Genomic DNA, 17013 nt, shown 5'->3' with positions numbered 1-17013 from the left:
CCGTCTCTCCGCTGTGACGTTGCACTCTTGCGGCGCCGCGCGTGACGTAACGGGCGGGCGGATTTGAAATCAGGAGGAAGGGTTCGGCGCCGCTCACGGCAACGGACGGCTGTGGTTCCCCTAGGACGGTGAGGCGGCTGCAGGCGCAGCTGATAAGCAGGCTCGCAGGTAGTGGTAGAGAAAGGGATCGATGGGAGACCTGCTGGGCGCTTCGCCAGCGCGGCCTTCCTCTTCGCTGGTTGCTTTGTCTCTTCTGTCGTGTGATCGTTGGTCTGATGTACAACTTGTGTCTTTTCACCCCTTAGAAAGTCATCGCGTATTTCGCAAACACAAATATTCTCAGAGCCTGGATTTCCTAATACCGGCAGACTCCGATTTACAGCTCGGTTGCAATGAGGCGAAGCTCAACCACTTGTGGGAGTAGCGGTCGGCAGTCTACGATGGTGCTGAGAGTGCAGGACAGCAACAAGATGGGTCTTCAGACGCCTCAAATGTAAGTGGCGATGGTCATGTCGCTAACAACGTGTGCGCAAACCTCAGCCTCGGTGGCTTTGCTGCAGCGAGTAGCATCTGAAAAAGATGGGAGCAGTAAGAAGAAAACCCTCTGCAGCCAAAGACTTCTGCACAAGTGCTCACCTTCTGTGCAAAATATAAAAAAATAATTAATTTAAAAAACCACCAAAAATCTCTAGCTTAACTTATTGGTTGAGTGAATATGAATTTAAAACTCGATAGTTCTCAAAAATACTATGTTGTTGTTGTTAGTTGGCTTGGGGTTTGTTTGTTTGCTTTTGTCTTTTTTTTTTTTTCTTTTTTAAAGACCTTTAAATGACCAATCTGCTGTCATCTATGTGTTTATGCAGTATGGTCAGCATATAATTTAAAATCTAGGCTGGTTGTGGCTCTGGGTAATCTGGTCTGGTGGTTGGCAACCCTGCACACAGCAGGGCATTGAAACTAGATGATCGTTGCCCTTTTCAACCCTATGATATGATTCTATGAAATCTAAAACTTCGCTTATGTGCCTGTGACACATCTCACATTATAATGGTTTTTTTTCTTGCATATTTGCTAGGTGGTTGGGGGGTGGCTGGGTACTTGATGTATAAAATGTACACTAATAAAACTGGCAGAAATGGCCTTACTAGTGGATAAATAATGCATTAAAATCAGCTGATGCTTCTAAGATACTGCTGTCCTGAAGCTGGTTAGACTTTAATTAATGTGTTTATACCTTTCTTATGTAAGCAAAAGATGAAATGGTAGAAATAGTCATTTGAATCCTTCTCCCTATCTCTCAGGAAGGACAGAGGAACGTTTGGAAAGCTGAGCATGAGCAAAACTACGTCTGCAACTTCAGAAAGGAAAGTCAGCTTTTTTGGGAAGAGGTATTGATAGCTTCAGATCAATGTGCTGTAAATTAAAACAATCTCATAGCATTTTACAGTTTTACTTTCTTGCTACATTTTCATTATGGGGAAAAATGGATCTGAGGCCCTTAGCATTCAGGTCTGCCTTCCTACACTCTGGTCACTAAATAACAATGCTGTGGAGCAGGATCTGCTTAAATAGTTGTTCTTCCTCTTGGGAATGCAAGAGGAGAAACATGCACTGCAACGCTTAAGAGCTGCCCAAGACATTGGCCTGTTTAAGGAAGAATGTCCCCCTCAGTACAGACCTGGGAGATGTTTGCATTAGCAGACATTGATAAAGCTTTCTAACAGTGCTAGTCTGACTTCCTACCTCTATTTTGTCTTTTCAATTCAGAAGAAAAAAAATGAGAAAAAAACAAAAAATGCTAGCTTAAGCTTAAATCAGGTAGTAATCTTGTGAAATTGGAATCAAATCAGCATTACTCTCTGCCTTAGTTTCTTTTTCCCTGTGCAATGAAAACCTTACAAAATCATACCATCTTAGTTGACAGTTTTCTGTTTTAATGTCTGCAGGTAGCTTCTTTCATTTCATTCAGAGTTCTGCTTTTCTTCTAAATGTTCCTTGAGTATTTTAATCCTCAGTTTCAACAACTTGCATTGTTTGTTTCTTCACCTTTGGCTTATCTTTTTTTTTTTTTCTGCTCTGTGAAACTTTATTTCAATAAACTGAAGAAAATATTCACCTGTGATCCCTCTGTTTTATGTGGGCATCATGACTTCTATGGCTGGATGTTGTTCTTTAATCTTTCTACTTAGAGGATTGCCTTCAGTTTAGCACTTTGCATGACATATGCAAAAAATATATAAAACCAGCAAATGTAAGGATCTGTATAACCAAGAACTCTGTATTTGTGTATTGACACAAAAAATGTATTTATTTCTTGTTCCTAGAACTAGTGGGGCTGGAGGTTCACGCAACAGTCAGTATGGTATGTTTGGTACAGAAAAGATCAAGGATCCCAGGCCACTTCATGACAAGGCATTCATCCAGCAGTGTATCAAACAGCTTTGTGAGGTAACTCATTAACTTATTTTACAAAATTGTTTATTAGGCATTAAAAGCACTACTCAAAATATTTGGTTTTCTGATGGTTTCAACTATAGATTTTGTTGACTAGCATGCCATTTAATATGTATATTTTTCTTCCCCAGTTTCTTGTTGAGAATGGTTACGCCCATAATGTCACCGTAAAATCACTACAGTCTCCATCTGTAAAAGACTTTGTAAAAATCTTCACTTTTATCTATGGATTTCTCTGCCCTTCTTATGAACTGCCTGACTCAAAATTTGAAGAGGAAATTCCCCGAGTTTTCAAAGAGCTTGGGTAAGATCCTTATTTATATATTGTGCTGAACAGCTGCAGTAAGGCCAGAAATGACAAATCTAAGGATTCTGTATGAAAACCAGGGAGAATGGGCTGACTTCTTTATTCAGATTTGACTGAAAAAAACCATGCTTTTTTGTAAGAGGCCTTAATTGTTCCTAATCTCTGCATATGCAAAAAAAAAAAAAAAGCCAGTTTCGTGAATTACATAATGGGAAACCCATGATAATGTAATAAAGTCCTGTGGTATGAGAACTCTCCTTTTCTTCTCTCAACATACAGTGTAAAGCACAATTGAATTTGTTCTTCCTTGTGTAGCTTGATCTTAATGTAAAAACTTGCTCCTTCTGCACAGCATTTAAAAATGTTTTCTCTTGTAGGTACCCTTTTCCTTTGTCAAAAAGCTCCATGTACACAGTGGGAGCACCACACACCTGGCCTCAGATTGTGGCAGCTTTGATTTGGTTAACTGACTGTTTCAAGGTAGCATCTGAGTTCTTTAAACCAAATATTTCCACATTTCAAACTGGAATTTTAATTGCAGGTGTCTTAATAGTGTTTTTACAGTTTCCTTTATTTTACATGTGAAGGAAAAGGTAGGTATTCTTACTTGCCTCTTGGGGGCTAGCTCATACTTTTAGTGAATTTAAATTGATTTTTTTAATGTTATATTATGGCTTTTTTTTTTTTTTTTTTTTTTTTTTTTTTTTTTTTTTACTGGATAAATTTCTGTAAGAGGAAAAAAGCTGAGTGGTGCTGTTGACACACTAGAAGGATGGGATGCCATTCAGGGGGACCTGGAGAGGCTTGAGATGGGCCCATGCCAGTCTCGTGAAGTTCAACAAGGCCAAGTGCAAGATCTTGCACCTGGGTTGGGGCAATCCCAAGCACAGATGCAGGTTGAGTAGAAAATGGCTTGAGATCAGCCCTGAGGAGAAGAATTTGGAGTTATTGGTTGATGAAAGATTCAAAACAAGTTGGCAACGTGCGATTTCAGCCCAGAAGGCCAACCATATCCTGTGCTGAGAATCTTGACCAGCAGGATGAATGGAGGTCTTCATGCTTGTTCTATGTATGTACACTTGTGCCTTTCAGTTGTATGCTGCCATGAGGGAAAATCCATCTTCATTTGACGATGGGCAGAACTGGGGAGGCGAAACTGATGATGGAATTGTACATAACAAGGTACTATGAAAAAGTGAATATTGTCAGAACTGTTCAATTGAATTTTGCCATATGCTGTAAGAAAACAGTATGATCTAAATATGGTAGAATAAATTGAATTGGACTATGGTTGTATATTCTGTTCAGTTTCATAGTTTCAGAGTTCTCTAGGAAACATAGCATTATATAAAAAGCTTTATCAACTAGTTTCCTGACAGACATCCTGACCAGTTGAGGCTGGGCGTTAAACTCAAGTGCTGCCTTCTCCTAGTTGCTATTATTATGTTCTCCTTTGCGGAGAAAGGACTCTTTGTGCTGTTTGTTTATAGTCTTAGCAAAACCTCAGGTTATCTCCATTTAGTACTTGAGTCTCATACAGTTAACAGCAGTACAGTGTAAAGGTTGTAAAATAAATTATAAATATGACTCCCATTCATATTTATTCTGTTTAAAATTGGTGTTAATATTTAAATTTTTAAGATGCATCTCAAGCACCTTGCTTGCTTTCTGTTTTATTATCTATTACTAGTATTATTTGAGTTTTATTTATGTTTTGGAAGGGATATTCTGCCAGTACACTTCAGGTTGGTTTGTTTGTTTCTTACTTAAGAAGGAGAAAAAAAAAAATAAAACTTGAAAGAATATCTGCAGCAAATTATTTTTGAGTAACCTTCATCTAATTGTGGAAGTAATTCTCTAAAATATCTGGAGTATAAAGTTCATGTTTACTTAAAAAGCACGTTAAACAGAGCTGCTGTTTATATTATGTAGCTTCAGAGTATCATATGTTTCAAGGCAATTATTAAATATTCTATCTACTATCTTTTATCAGTATCCCAGAAAAATGTATGCAGTGTCTGTAGAAGTTTGTTAATTATGTGAATTCTAGATACCTTCTTCTGCCCTGATAATATCTTCTGACTTTGTTTAATGAAATAAAAAAGTTTACTCCTACAAAAAGAAGTACAGCCAAACCAGAGATATGTATTGTATCAGTTGTTTAATTCCATTAGTTGAGTATATTTAGATGAGCTGTTTACAACTCTTTGAGCCTTCATGGAATCTATTGAAATTGTTCTCAGCTTTTCATGGACTACATTGTAAAGTGCTACGAGCACTTCATGAAAGGGGGAGATACTTACGAAGAATTGGATGCAGAAGTGCAGTCAAAATTAAGTAAGTTTTTGTGTTTTAATGAAGTATTTGGTTTTGTTATTAGGCTATTTTCTCCTAGTATTAGGTTTCCTCAATTTTCAAGCAAAAGTGATCTAAGATAAAGAAATGTGGAATTCTCAAGCACCTCAACTGTACTGGCTTAATTCTTTTTTCATGCACTGTTAACAATACAGACAGATGGGTCATGTTCTGCTGTCAGATGTACATGTGAAACTGTTGTTTTCAATGGTTTTGTAACAGAAAAGCAGCTCCTCAGGTGCAAATTCCATCTACACGAATACCCTTGTTTCTGACAAAGTATTTGTAAAAAGTAAATAAATAGACAACAGACAGCTCATCTGAAGAGTAAGAAAGTTCAGCTGCTGTTCAGGTTGGATATTAGGAAAACACTTGTCTCAGAAAGAGCAGTGAGGCCGTGGCACAGGCTGCCCAGGGAGAGGTGGTGGAATTGCCATCCCTGGAGGTGTTCAAGAAACAGAGAGATGTGACACTGAGGGACATGGTCAGTGGGCATGATGGTGATGGGCTGACAATTGGACTAGATGACTTCAGTGTCTTTCTTCCACCTTTTATAATTCTAAGAAAAGTTCTGAAAGCAGTAGAAGTTCCAAACTCTGTTGTGAGGATTTCCATACATGCTTCAGCATGCACCTGTTTAGCTTCAGTGAGCTGGAAAACTTTTAATGTTTCATCACTTAAGGAAACATAAGCAGCATATGAGAACAAGCAGGGAAAAAAAATTCCCGCTTTCAAAGCTCTTCTATGAAAACAGACTAAGAGCACACTCATTGCCAGCAGGATCCATCAACTGGAAAAGAAACATATATTATGAGATGGCTACCAGATATTTGTAGGAAAAAAATGATTTATACCATTGTTTGGAAAAGACTGAGGGGAAGTAAGCAAAATTTCAACATGCAAGAAAGCTCATGATGAGGAAAGGAGTATTCAAATAAGACAACTTATGAAGCTTAAACAGAGGAAACTTGTCTAACAACTATCCTGTTGTGTGGGTCTTACGAGACTCTGGAATCTAACATTACGGGAATTATTTTTCTTATGTGACAGCAGAACTGTTTGTTTTGTCCTGTTTTTTGCCTATTTATTTTGTAATGATAGCTTTCAGGTAGGTTTGTTTTTGTTTTCAGATTAAAACAATCGGTTTGGTAACAGGTATTCACTATGCTAATGGTAAGGCAATTACTCAGATTTTCTGAATAGGTGGTGACAAACAGTGGAGATTGATTTATAACCTCATTCTTTTTTCTTTCCCGCGCTAGAGGATATATTTAATGTAGATGAGTTCAAAATAGAAGGCTTGGCAGCAGAAAACAAAAGACTTCATGAAGAAATTGCAAGACTAGAAAAAGAAAGGGAAAGTGAGCCGGTTAGTAAAGTCTGTCTGTCCTTGTGTGTATGAGGGGTTTGAATTTTCAGTTGTTGAATTTTCATCTCTTTAATGATTTTACAGTATTCTAATTAGACTTTGTTATTACAGACCATGCTGTTGTAGTAGAATGCTTTTACTATGGAGTCACTATTTGTTTAATATTGAGCAGATGTTTTTCAGCTAAGATCTTGCACTGACTGAAATATTAATAATATACTTCAGACAGTTTATCTGAACTTCAGTGCTATCTTTTCCAAAGATGTACAGAATTCAGTGGTAGCAAACAGTAAAAATATATTTCCGGAGAAGCATTTTGTTTCAGAAAGTGGCTTCTGTTTTTAATACAGCATAGAACAAAAGTAGTACTGTAGGTGTACAGCTAGCAAACTGAAAGTTCTGTCTACTGTGCAAAATTTGTGTGTTGTATTCCTACTTTCCTCACCCTTTTGTCTCGTCTGCCTTTTGTATACATGTATAATGTATACTTAAGCAGCAAATTACCTGCAGTAAGAACATTTTATGCAGTGCTTAACGCAAATCAAAAGTTTGAAATACTGAAATACAACAACTAAGTTACGAACCATCTTTTCAGCCTCTTTTGCTATTCTGAAGTCTAACTTGTGTCAGCTGTTACAGAGAATTATGAACTTTTTTTCAATATTTATACTATTGATACTGACTGTAATCTACCATTTTGTCTGGAAAGGAGGATGATTATTTTAGATTAACACTGCAGTGAATGTTCTTTGCATTCATTTACTAGGATCGTTTAGTATCGCTACGAAAGCTGAGATCTTCTTTTCAAGCAGATGTTCAGAAATACCAGGCTTATTTGGCTAATCTGGAATCTCACACAACCATCCTTGATCAGAAAATGAAAGGGGTTAATGAAGAAGTTGAAGCAGCAGGTGAGGTGGCCTTGGTCACAAATATTTTGTGAAGGCAGAAATAGATTTTAAAAATAGTTTTTAATTCTTAGCTTCAGGGATGACTTTGTGTATAATGGTGCTACAAATAAACTCCAAGATTAATTGCTAATGAGGAAATTTTTTTGCAGATAACTGCTTATATTCTAGAGAAAGGAAATTTACTCATTAAAAAAAAATACTGGGAGGTGAGCCTTAACTGTACAGTTTGATATTTTTACAAATGTTTTGTGAAAACAGAAATGGAAGTAGAAGCAATGAAGCAGGAGAATGCACGGCTCCAGCATATCTTTGATAACCAAAAGTACTCAGTTGCCGATATCGAGAGAATAAATCACGAGAGAAATGAGTTGCAGCAAACCATTAATAAGCTAACTAAGGAACTCGAAGCAGAAGAACATCAACTGTGGAATGAAGAGCTAAAATATGCTAGAAATAAAGAGGCGGTATGTGAAAACCCTACCTACCCTACCACAATGAGAGATGGCTATCAGTATTCATGATGTGTCTTTAAGCTTGGGACTTGAGTTATTACTAACTTTTTCTAAATGATTTAACAACAACATGGGTGCATCTTGATAGTGAAAAGAATGGCTAGAATATGCACCACTGTAAGCTCTGACTCCTACAGAATCGAGAGCTTCAGTAACGTTAGACTGAAAGATAGATATGTTGGGACTTTAGAGCAAAGAAGTAATGCAAAACTAGTGCTTTGAGTTAATGTCTGCATGTGTTTAGAGACAGATTGGTGCCTTACATGTAAATTATAAGAGTTTAAGAGACACTTCTATAGAATGAAGAAATGTGGCCCTGTAGGTGGTGGGATTTAAAAACTGCTGCTCTGCTAGATATTTGAAATAAACAAAAACACATTTATTTCTTTTTCATTTAGCAGAGCTGTGCTTTCTCTTGCTCTTGGTATTAAATTCCTCATACCATACAAATATAAGCACATATCAAGCAATATTTTTCTAGTTATATTTGCATATAGATGGTTCTTGTGTCAGAAAATAGAGCATTTAATAAGCTGTGTCTAGAGCTACACTCAAGTTCAAGTATGTTATTAGAACATGTGACTATGTGATACTTCCTGTGAAAACCAGTCATCAACATGATGACTAATTATTGTTTTGGCAACTTGCTTAGAAATAGTACATGTTCATTCTCCTCCACTGTCAATCCTCAAAATGCTGATGCAGGAAATAATGCAGCAGGAGAGAAAACCACAGGAGGAAACCATTTAGTCTTACCCATACACTTTAAGTAATCTTGCAGAGTAAGCTCTGAAAGAGTCAGAAAACATCCATTACTGTGGAACATACAGAACAACTCAGAAACCTATTTGAAGTACTATATGAATACTTTTCGCAAAGCTTTTCAGTTGTATCTTTTCCATGACTGTTGCCCTTTTAATCTCTGAACAGATTGAAACGCAACTGGCAGAGTATCATAAACTGGCTCGAAAGCTGAAATTAATTCCAATAAGTGCTGAGAATTCTAAAGGGCATGACTTTGAGATTCATTTTAATCCCGAGGCAGGACCAAATTGCCTAGTCAAATACAGAACTCAGATTAAGGTAAGTAAAATCAACACTGAGTGTCTATTACCACTCACAATAAAATTTCAGTGTTTTGGGGGAATGTTGGGAACTCCTCATTAAACTTCATTGAGAACTTCTGTGATTGTTATGTTTCTGGTACAGGGAGAAAATTTTATATTGATGGGTACAGCAGCCTAAGTTCAAAAGTGTAGAAGAAAAAAAAACTTTAGTTTAAGCTGACAAACTGCATTATCTAGATTTTCTTCTATGTGTATAACAGGCTCCTCTTATGGAGATTGTAAACCAAACGGAGGAAGAAATTAGGAAAGCCGTTCAGCGGAAAATGAGTTTAGAGGACACTTTGGAACAGGTATGTTTTTTGGTTAAAGAAGATAAGTACTAAGATCCTGTAATGTTATCTGCTGGACTCATCTGACCATTTTACACAGGCTATTTGTGTGTTTTTATTTGGAGGGGGATGTAGTGAGAAGATTGATTTAATTGTGTTGGAATGTAAAAGCTTTTGTGTGACTTAAGATCTCCTTCTGTTGGATGAAATAATGTATGTTCCCTGTGCTGAAGATTATGCAGTTACATATATTTGATGATAAACATTGGAAAGACTTGTTTAATAAGTTGTCTATTACAATCAGTGGATTACCACTGATAAGAAGTAATTGGGGAAATTTTTAGCAATATTGGGTTCAGGATGGATTGGAAGAATTTCATGTTGTATAGCATGCTGACATACACATTTCCATGTCAATAGCTTAGAGCACACACCAAAAAAAAAAAACCAAAATCCTACAACACATTATCAGCAAGTGCTTAATGGTCTGATTTTTATGCTGAACTTAATACAGGGATTCTCAAAAACCCTGTTGTTTTTTTTTTTTTTTTTTTCCTTATTTAGACGAAGTCAGTATGTTTTGCTTGAAATTAACCTGAAGTTTGAAGTACTAAAATATGGTTTAGGAAAGTACTAATATAAATAACTTGCATATTCAGAGCTGCATATTCAAAACCCACTGTTGTAGAATTTTCATTTCCAGTGCAAGATCTTTTACACATAGTGCAAAAACTTCTATTGCACCAGGTATGGTGTAATCCTCCCCTATTCTCCCCATAGGAAGACCAATGCACTGTCAGTCTCTGAACAGCTGCTACCTTGGAAGCTTAAAAAAAATGAAATTGTTCTTCTCCTACCTCAGTTTTTCTTACAAAGCATTACAGCATGTAGGATGGAATACGCTTTTGGCTAGTCATGGTCAGCTGTCATGGCTGCATGCCTTCCCAAACTCATGCCTACTCCCTAAAAAACAAAATGCAATACAGCCTGCTGTGATGAAAGCTAATGTCACCTTGGCCAGACCTGGATTAACAAAGTGTTTCAGGGCTGCCATACGTTGTCTGTGATGGCATGGAGTTACAGGTAGGAATTCCTTTGGAATTATATCTGAAGTCACATTTTCAGGTGAATGCAATGGTAACGGAGAAGAAAAGCAGTGTGAAAACACTGAAAGAAGAAGCAGAAAAGCTGGATGATCTTTACCATCAGAAGCTTAAGGTAGAACTTTTCTATATTTTTAATAACAGTTTATTGTTGATAACATTATCTTCAAGGCTTGTATTTACATGTAAGAACTTGTTTTGCTTGTTTGCTTGAAACTTTGCTCTCAGCTCTTGCAGAAAATGAAGTCTTCTCTTATTCAGAAATATTTGAGTGCTATCTTAAGAGTCAGTTTCCACTTAACATAATCTGGTATCATACTTTCTCAGAGCCTGTAAATAAATCATAAGCTACTACAACCAGTTATAAAAGTCGCCATGTCCATCTCCTGACTTCAGGATGTCTCAATGCATGTGTTTTAAACAGATTCTACAGTATCTGCCATGTTTATGCCCTGTATGTAACAAATACACTAACCGTCTGTAATGAACCTGTTACCACATTTAAAAATTGAGGAAAGCATTATTTAACTAATAGCATATAAAATACATTATTGATGTAAAGTTGTTTACATTTTTTTTCCTCTAGAATGTGCTTCCACTCAGCAGTTACACTGCTTAGGTGGATTGATTTAAATGAAAGCTTTCAAAAATTCGTGAAATTTACCTTTTGACCTAAGTAATTGCAAACATATTTTCTGAAGACAAGTTCATAAAATACTCAATAGCAACTAGATATTTAAAATAGAATACCGTCATTAATTTCTCCTGTAATTTTTCAAGTAATATGCATTAGACTTTATTATTGCACAGTTATTTTTTAAGGTTTCAGAAATTCACCAGAATTAAGTGTTTAATGATGGTGGAATTTGGTTTCATTCTGCTAAATATACTGTTATCAATGATATTTGCATTGGATAGATCACAGAATGGCTTAGGTTGAAAGGGACCTTAAACTCCTATCCAGTTCTGACCCCCTGAAATGAGCAGGGTTAGATCAAGCTGTCCAGGCCCTATCCAGCCTGGCCTTGAATGCTGTCAAGGGATGGGGCATCTAAAGCTTTTCTGGGCAGTCTTTTCCAGAAGCACATCACGCTACAAGTAACGAACTTCCTCCAAACACTGAACCTCAATCTCCGCTCTTGTATGTTAAAACCATTCCCCTGTTACTATTAGACTGTGTAAAAAGTCAGTTCCCCTCCTGGTTATAAGCTCTCTTCAAGTACAGGAAGGCCACAATGAAGTCTCCCTGAAGTCTTTGCTTTTGCAAGCTAAAAAAGCCAAGCTCCCTCAGCCTTTCTGTGTAAGAGAGGTGCTCCCTGTGCTTTGATCATCTTTCTGATCCTTCTCTAGTCCTACTCCAACAGCTCAGATAGATGATAGCTCTAATAGATGATTGCTTGCATTTTCTAAACACACTTCAAAATCAAAAGTGAAGTCTTTTCCTTTTTTTAGTCAAAAATTATTTTGTTGTTTCTGATGTTTCATTTATAAACTATTTAGAAAGTCTGTAAGTAATCTCTTTTTAGATTAATTTTTATAGGGAAAATAGCTTAACACGCTGACCTAGAAATATTGTAAGAGAAATAAGGGAAGATTAGGTTGACTTTGAGTAGAGGAAAGTGAAAAACAAAACAAAAAAAAAAACTTGAGAAAACTTCAAAGTTGAATTGGGGAGAGAGGAGGTAGACTTCTATTGTGGTTTCCCATTTGTTTTTCTGAAGGGAATTTGAGTTCTGTGTGTGAAGCTGCTTGTGTGGTAAATTCCTAATTCAAGTATTGGGTTGAATAACATATAGGGGAAAAAATAATACACTATTTCTTTCCTAAAATGTGATCTGTTATGTGATATTTTGTTTTCTCCCTGACATTTACAGGAAGCAGAAGAAGAGGAGCAAAAATGTGCAAATGAGCTGGAATTGTTAGAGAAGCATAAACAATTACTTGAGAGCGGTGTCAATGAGGGTCTCAGTGAAGCCACAAATGAACTGCATGATATTCAGAGACAGTAAGATCCATAATTTCTGTTTGTGTAGATTTATTTTTTTTTGGGGGGGGGGGGGGGGAGATCATTGGATATACTTAGTTTAGCAAGACTGTTTGTCTACTATATCAGCACTTCTGTTCTTTCATGTAATTTTTGTTTTTATGTCCATATGATGGAGCCAGGCTTTTTTCAGTGGTGCCCAGTGCCAGGACAAGAGGCAGTGGGCACAAACTCTAGCAGAGGAGGTTGTTGTGATGTTTTTCTTTTTCTCCAATGCACCAGGAAGCATTTCTTTGCTGTCTACATGATGGAGCACTGGAACACACTGTGCAGAGAAGTTGTGCTCAATGAAGTAGCTGTAACTTGAGTTGGCACGGCACTACGCTGCACCCTCCCTGTGTCCTGGTTTCAGCACAGACCGTGCCGCACCAATGTTTGGTTGTTGCTGAGCAATGGGAGTATGCCTGGGGCCAGACCAGGCTGCTTGGCAGGGCAGAACCTCCACTGTGATGACACAGGGCAGAGGTGGCTGCATTATGAGATCTGCCAGGCCACGTGTGGGCTGCAGGTTGGACGTGTCTGTTCTAAGGTCCAGGCAAGTTAGTGCAATATGGTCCTTTTTTCTTCTAGGTTAGATGTATTAAAAAATATGTTAAATAAATCTAGCTTGGTTTACATTAATACTAATAGGAAAAATGATGGCTAAAGATAACAATATGTGTGACTTGATAAAGAAATTATTGTAGATGTCAGGAAGTTTAGAATTTCAGAATTTAGAATTGAAGTTTAGACTTTCAGAATGTCTTTATTTTTCAGATATCAAATTGTTATGCAAACAACAACAGAAGAGAGCAGGAAAGCAGGTGATAACTTGAATCGTCTCTTGGAAGTGATTACTACTCATGTAGTATCTATAGAGGTAAGATGAAGTTCAATACCCAGAATTACATCTTTCTAAAGATATTTACAATTGCAGTTAAGGACATGGACGTAAGAACTTTTCCTGTCCAGTAAAGTATCTGTTAGTTAAATGTGGTCAACAGATCTATGTTCAAGTAGTAGGGCTTGTCATAGGTGGTGTGCCACAGGGGTCAGTCTTGAGACCAATGCTATTGAATGTCTTTATTAATGACACAGTGATATTAATTAGAGTAGACGCCTAGCAAGCTTGTTGATCACACTAAGCTCAAAGGTGCAACTAATACAATAGTAGAAAAGGATGTGATCCAGAGGCATCTGGACAGGCTTGGGGTGTAGAACTGTGGGAAACTAATAAGATTCATCAAGGCCAAGTGAAAGATACTGCACTTGAGTCGGTACCATACCAGATGTGTGTACAGACCTGGGAGAAGAACTCATTGTGAGCAGCCCTGTGGAGAAAGGCTTCGGGGGCCCTGGTGAACAAAAAGCTGGAAATGAGTCAGCAGTGTGCTCCCTTCACTCACTCTGTGAGCAAGTACTTCATCCAGGCCTGGGGCCCTAGCACAATAAAGATGTGGAGCTGTTGGAGCAGGTCTAGAGGAGGGCTACAAAGATTATCAGGCTGCTTTGTGTTTATGGGGTAAGATGACTGAATTATAGTCATGCAACTTAGAACTGGTTCTATTGACCAGGTGTCTGAGCGCTCAGTTTGAGACAGCATGGTAGTGGTTAACTGTCTCTGGTAAAACCTTGATTGTTATTAGTCCCAAGGAAAGGTCTTCTGCACCTCATGGTATGACCTTGGGCATAAAAGCCAGGCTGGGTAGGAGGCAGAGACTGCACCATCACACCCATCCCTGGAAGCATTCAAGGGCAGACTGGATGGTGCCCTGGGCAACCCAATCCAGTGGGAAGCAACCCTGCTCAAGGCAGTGATTGTGATCTTAAAGGTTCTTTCCAAACTCAGGTGTTCCATGATTATGGCTGCTGTACTGAGTTTGTTGGTTTCTGGTATGTTTGCTGACAAAACATTTGGTATAAATAATCAGATGATTAAATGTTACTAGTAAATTCCTTCATCTGCTGTTTACATTCCAGTAAGTGTTTAATAGAAATTATATAACTCATACAATCGCTGCTATGAATGCTTTAGCAGAAACAGTACAATATGGAGCACAGCTCTAATAAGGCTTTTGTAACTCTTCTAGAAATATCTTGATGAACAGAATTCAAAAATTGACAGAGATTACGAAGAATTCATGTCTGAAGATCTACTCTCAACCTTGACCGGAATTCTAGACAGTTATAAAAAGAAGGCTGAAAGTATATAATTATCAAAAAGCTGAAGATGAAAATTCTGTGCTTATGAAGCTCCAGTGTGGTATCTCCTAAAAGGATGGTTAATTCCTGCTTTTAGCAGCTAACTTGGTTTTAATGATATGATATTGAACTTCCTTTGCTTTACTGACACACTTATAGAAAAGGATTAAAATTCTTGTAACTGAAAAAACAAAAGCTTTGCTTACTCTTCCTACTGCCAAAGTATTTCTACAGAATTACATCGTCTGTGACAAGGCAATTGTGGAACAACTGAATTTCTCTTTTTCTTTGTAAATAGGCACCTGTGCTCTCCAGGAACATTCAGAAAGATGAGTATTGTCAGCCTTTAGTTAACAGTGGACTTAGAGATGTCACAACTGTCAATACAGTTTGTGCATTCTTTAATATTTATATGTACTTAACACGAGTCATGACAGTGTGTGTCCTTCCATAGGCCTTCAGTTTATCAGCAAGACCAAATGTAAATGTCTTCCAGTCTCCTGCCTGTTATCTATGAAACTGCCCAGAGACCCCTCTGGTGTGTAAGATTTTTGTTATTTTTGTTTTAGCAAAGTCTCTTTAGAAAGATCAGTAGTAGTTATGCAGTAATCCTGTAAATTTAGAAAATGAAAGATAGTTTGAAAGCAAAGTTCTGCGTCTAAATGCTTACAGTACCAGATGAAAACTTCCTGTACTTCTTAAGTACGTTTTTGAAATGAGCTTTAAGTATGACAATGTGATTTCTGACAATACAGCTAATTAGTTGAAGGTATAACTAGTCTTGTGTGCATTGAAATGGTCTAAAACATCTGTGTTCTACTAGATCAGTAAAGCAGACCATACTGGATTTTTCTTCCTTAGGAAGATAAAGTTGGCATATGGGGAGTTCCAGTCCAAATACATTAAAGAAAATGAATATCTCTTGAACATGTATTTGTCTTTCTTGTTCAATGCCACATTGTAAGCAGAGGCAGTATCTGCTTGTCTACTCTGTTATATACCTTTTGTATTCCTTCAAAAGTAGCCCTGGGTAGTTTAATTTTGAATACTGGTCAGTGATAAATGTCACATTTAAGTACACAACAGAGGAACTCCACTGTCTTCAAAAATGTTTAGTGGCTGATAGCTAATTAAAATAGCTCCTCAATTTGCTAATTAAAGTATTTGAATGCAACACAGATCCTTTGGGTACAAATTAGAATTTAAACTTAAATTCTCTGAACACAAACTGCAAATAAAACTAAATTGTGTTTAATTTTTGGCTGTTTTTACAGAGCATACATAAAAATTCTGTTGTCCTTGATGAAGTACGTGAATTTTCTGGCTCTGTTCTGAGTTTTGTTTTGTTTTCAGATACAATAACAATGGTGGTATTTAAATTTCTTTTTGCTCCTTTGTTATACACTGAAAGCTTACTTTCACAACTATAAAAGCTTGCTGACAAGAAGGTAGCATTTCTTCTTTCTTCTTTTGTTCTCTCACCTTTACAAACTCTTACTTTTTTTCTTACAGCCTTATTCCTTTCCAATCTCAATTACTTCTTATGAGCTTTTTTTTTTTTTTTTTTTTTTTTTGTGATCTTTCTAATGTATTTATTATGTAAAGCAATGCTCTCCTAATTAAGCAAAGCTATGGGAAATCCAAAACAATCACGTTCCTTTAAAATAATTGCTTATTTAAAGACTACAGTCTTCCTTGGCTTCCTGATACTTGTTTGTCCCTACTTCTGTAACTGTTCCCGTGTCTATTAGTATCTGCAGCCTCACTGCATGTGGAGTAGTCAGTTGACTTAGTAAACACAATTTCAAAGGACTAATGCTAACCCAGTAGTAATGGGTTAAACAATCAAGGTCAGAACGACCTTCCTTTGTATTCTGGATTGTGGCTTTTATATAGAATATAATTACTGCTTGGATTGGTTTTTGGTTTTTTGTTTTCTTTTGGGTTTTTTTTTTTTTTTTTTTTAGTTTGGTTGGATTTTTTTCAACCAGAATGTAAAGTCTTAATCAAAATGTACCACTGCCACATGCATATTTCAGTAGTATGAGTAGTTTGTAATTCTGGGGGATATTGGTAGGGGTACAGTTCTCTCATCTATTACTAATGTATCTTTTGTATAGCTTGCTTAATATGTCTCAAGGCTATGTATTTTTAAACTCAATAAAATTACTTAAACATGTATCTTTGAATCATGGAGTCTTCATGGGCAGAAACTCATCATGAAAAACAATAGATTTGTATCTCCTAGAGAAACTAGGTAGGTTCATGATTCTCTATCAGCAGCTCAATTTCGTGTTAATCTTCTACTGTGGGGGGGAAAAAAAAGCAAACAAAAAAACATTTCTTGCAAATTGCAAAAGAAAAGGAATATAAATTCGTCT

At 37.0% G+C, this 17013-nt stretch overlaps 1 protein-coding gene across 2 annotated transcripts; it reads left to right on the top strand.

Annotated features, from left to right (window-relative positions):
* Nucleotides 1-96: 96 nt before the first annotated feature.
* NDC80 (NDC80 kinetochore complex component) lies at nt 97-15752 on the top strand. 2 transcript variants are annotated; one of them, XM_042869675.1, is made up of 17 exons: nt 97-171; nt 306-493; nt 1302-1388; nt 2325-2448; nt 2586-2758; nt 3139-3241; nt 3854-3943; nt 5005-5098; nt 6379-6485; nt 7252-7396; nt 7655-7860; nt 8839-8991; nt 9236-9325; nt 10430-10522; nt 12282-12412; nt 13208-13310; nt 14521-15752. In XM_042869675.1, exons 2-17 carry the CDS (start codon nt 393-395, stop codon nt 14641-14643), a joined length of 1923 nt encoding a protein of 640 aa, XP_042725609.1. In that variant the 5' UTR covers nt 97-171; nt 306-392; the 3' UTR covers nt 14644-15752. The 2 variants fall into 2 exon arrangements, with proteins under 2 accessions (XP_042725609.1, XP_042725608.1); XM_042869674.1 differs by having other exon boundaries at nt 112-168.
* The last annotated feature ends 1261 nt before the right edge of the window (nt 15753-17013 follow it).

Source organism: Lagopus leucura, unplaced genomic scaffold (assembly GCF_019238085.1).
Source record: "Lagopus leucura isolate 7727_CA_CO unplaced genomic scaffold, USGS_WTPT01 Super-Scaffold_100002, whole genome shotgun sequence".
Classification (NCBI taxonomy): Eukaryota; Metazoa; Chordata; class Aves; order Galliformes; family Phasianidae; genus Lagopus; species Lagopus leucura.
The sequence above is the reverse complement of the archived record's forward strand: the minus strand, read 5'-3'. Positions and strand labels throughout refer to the sequence as shown.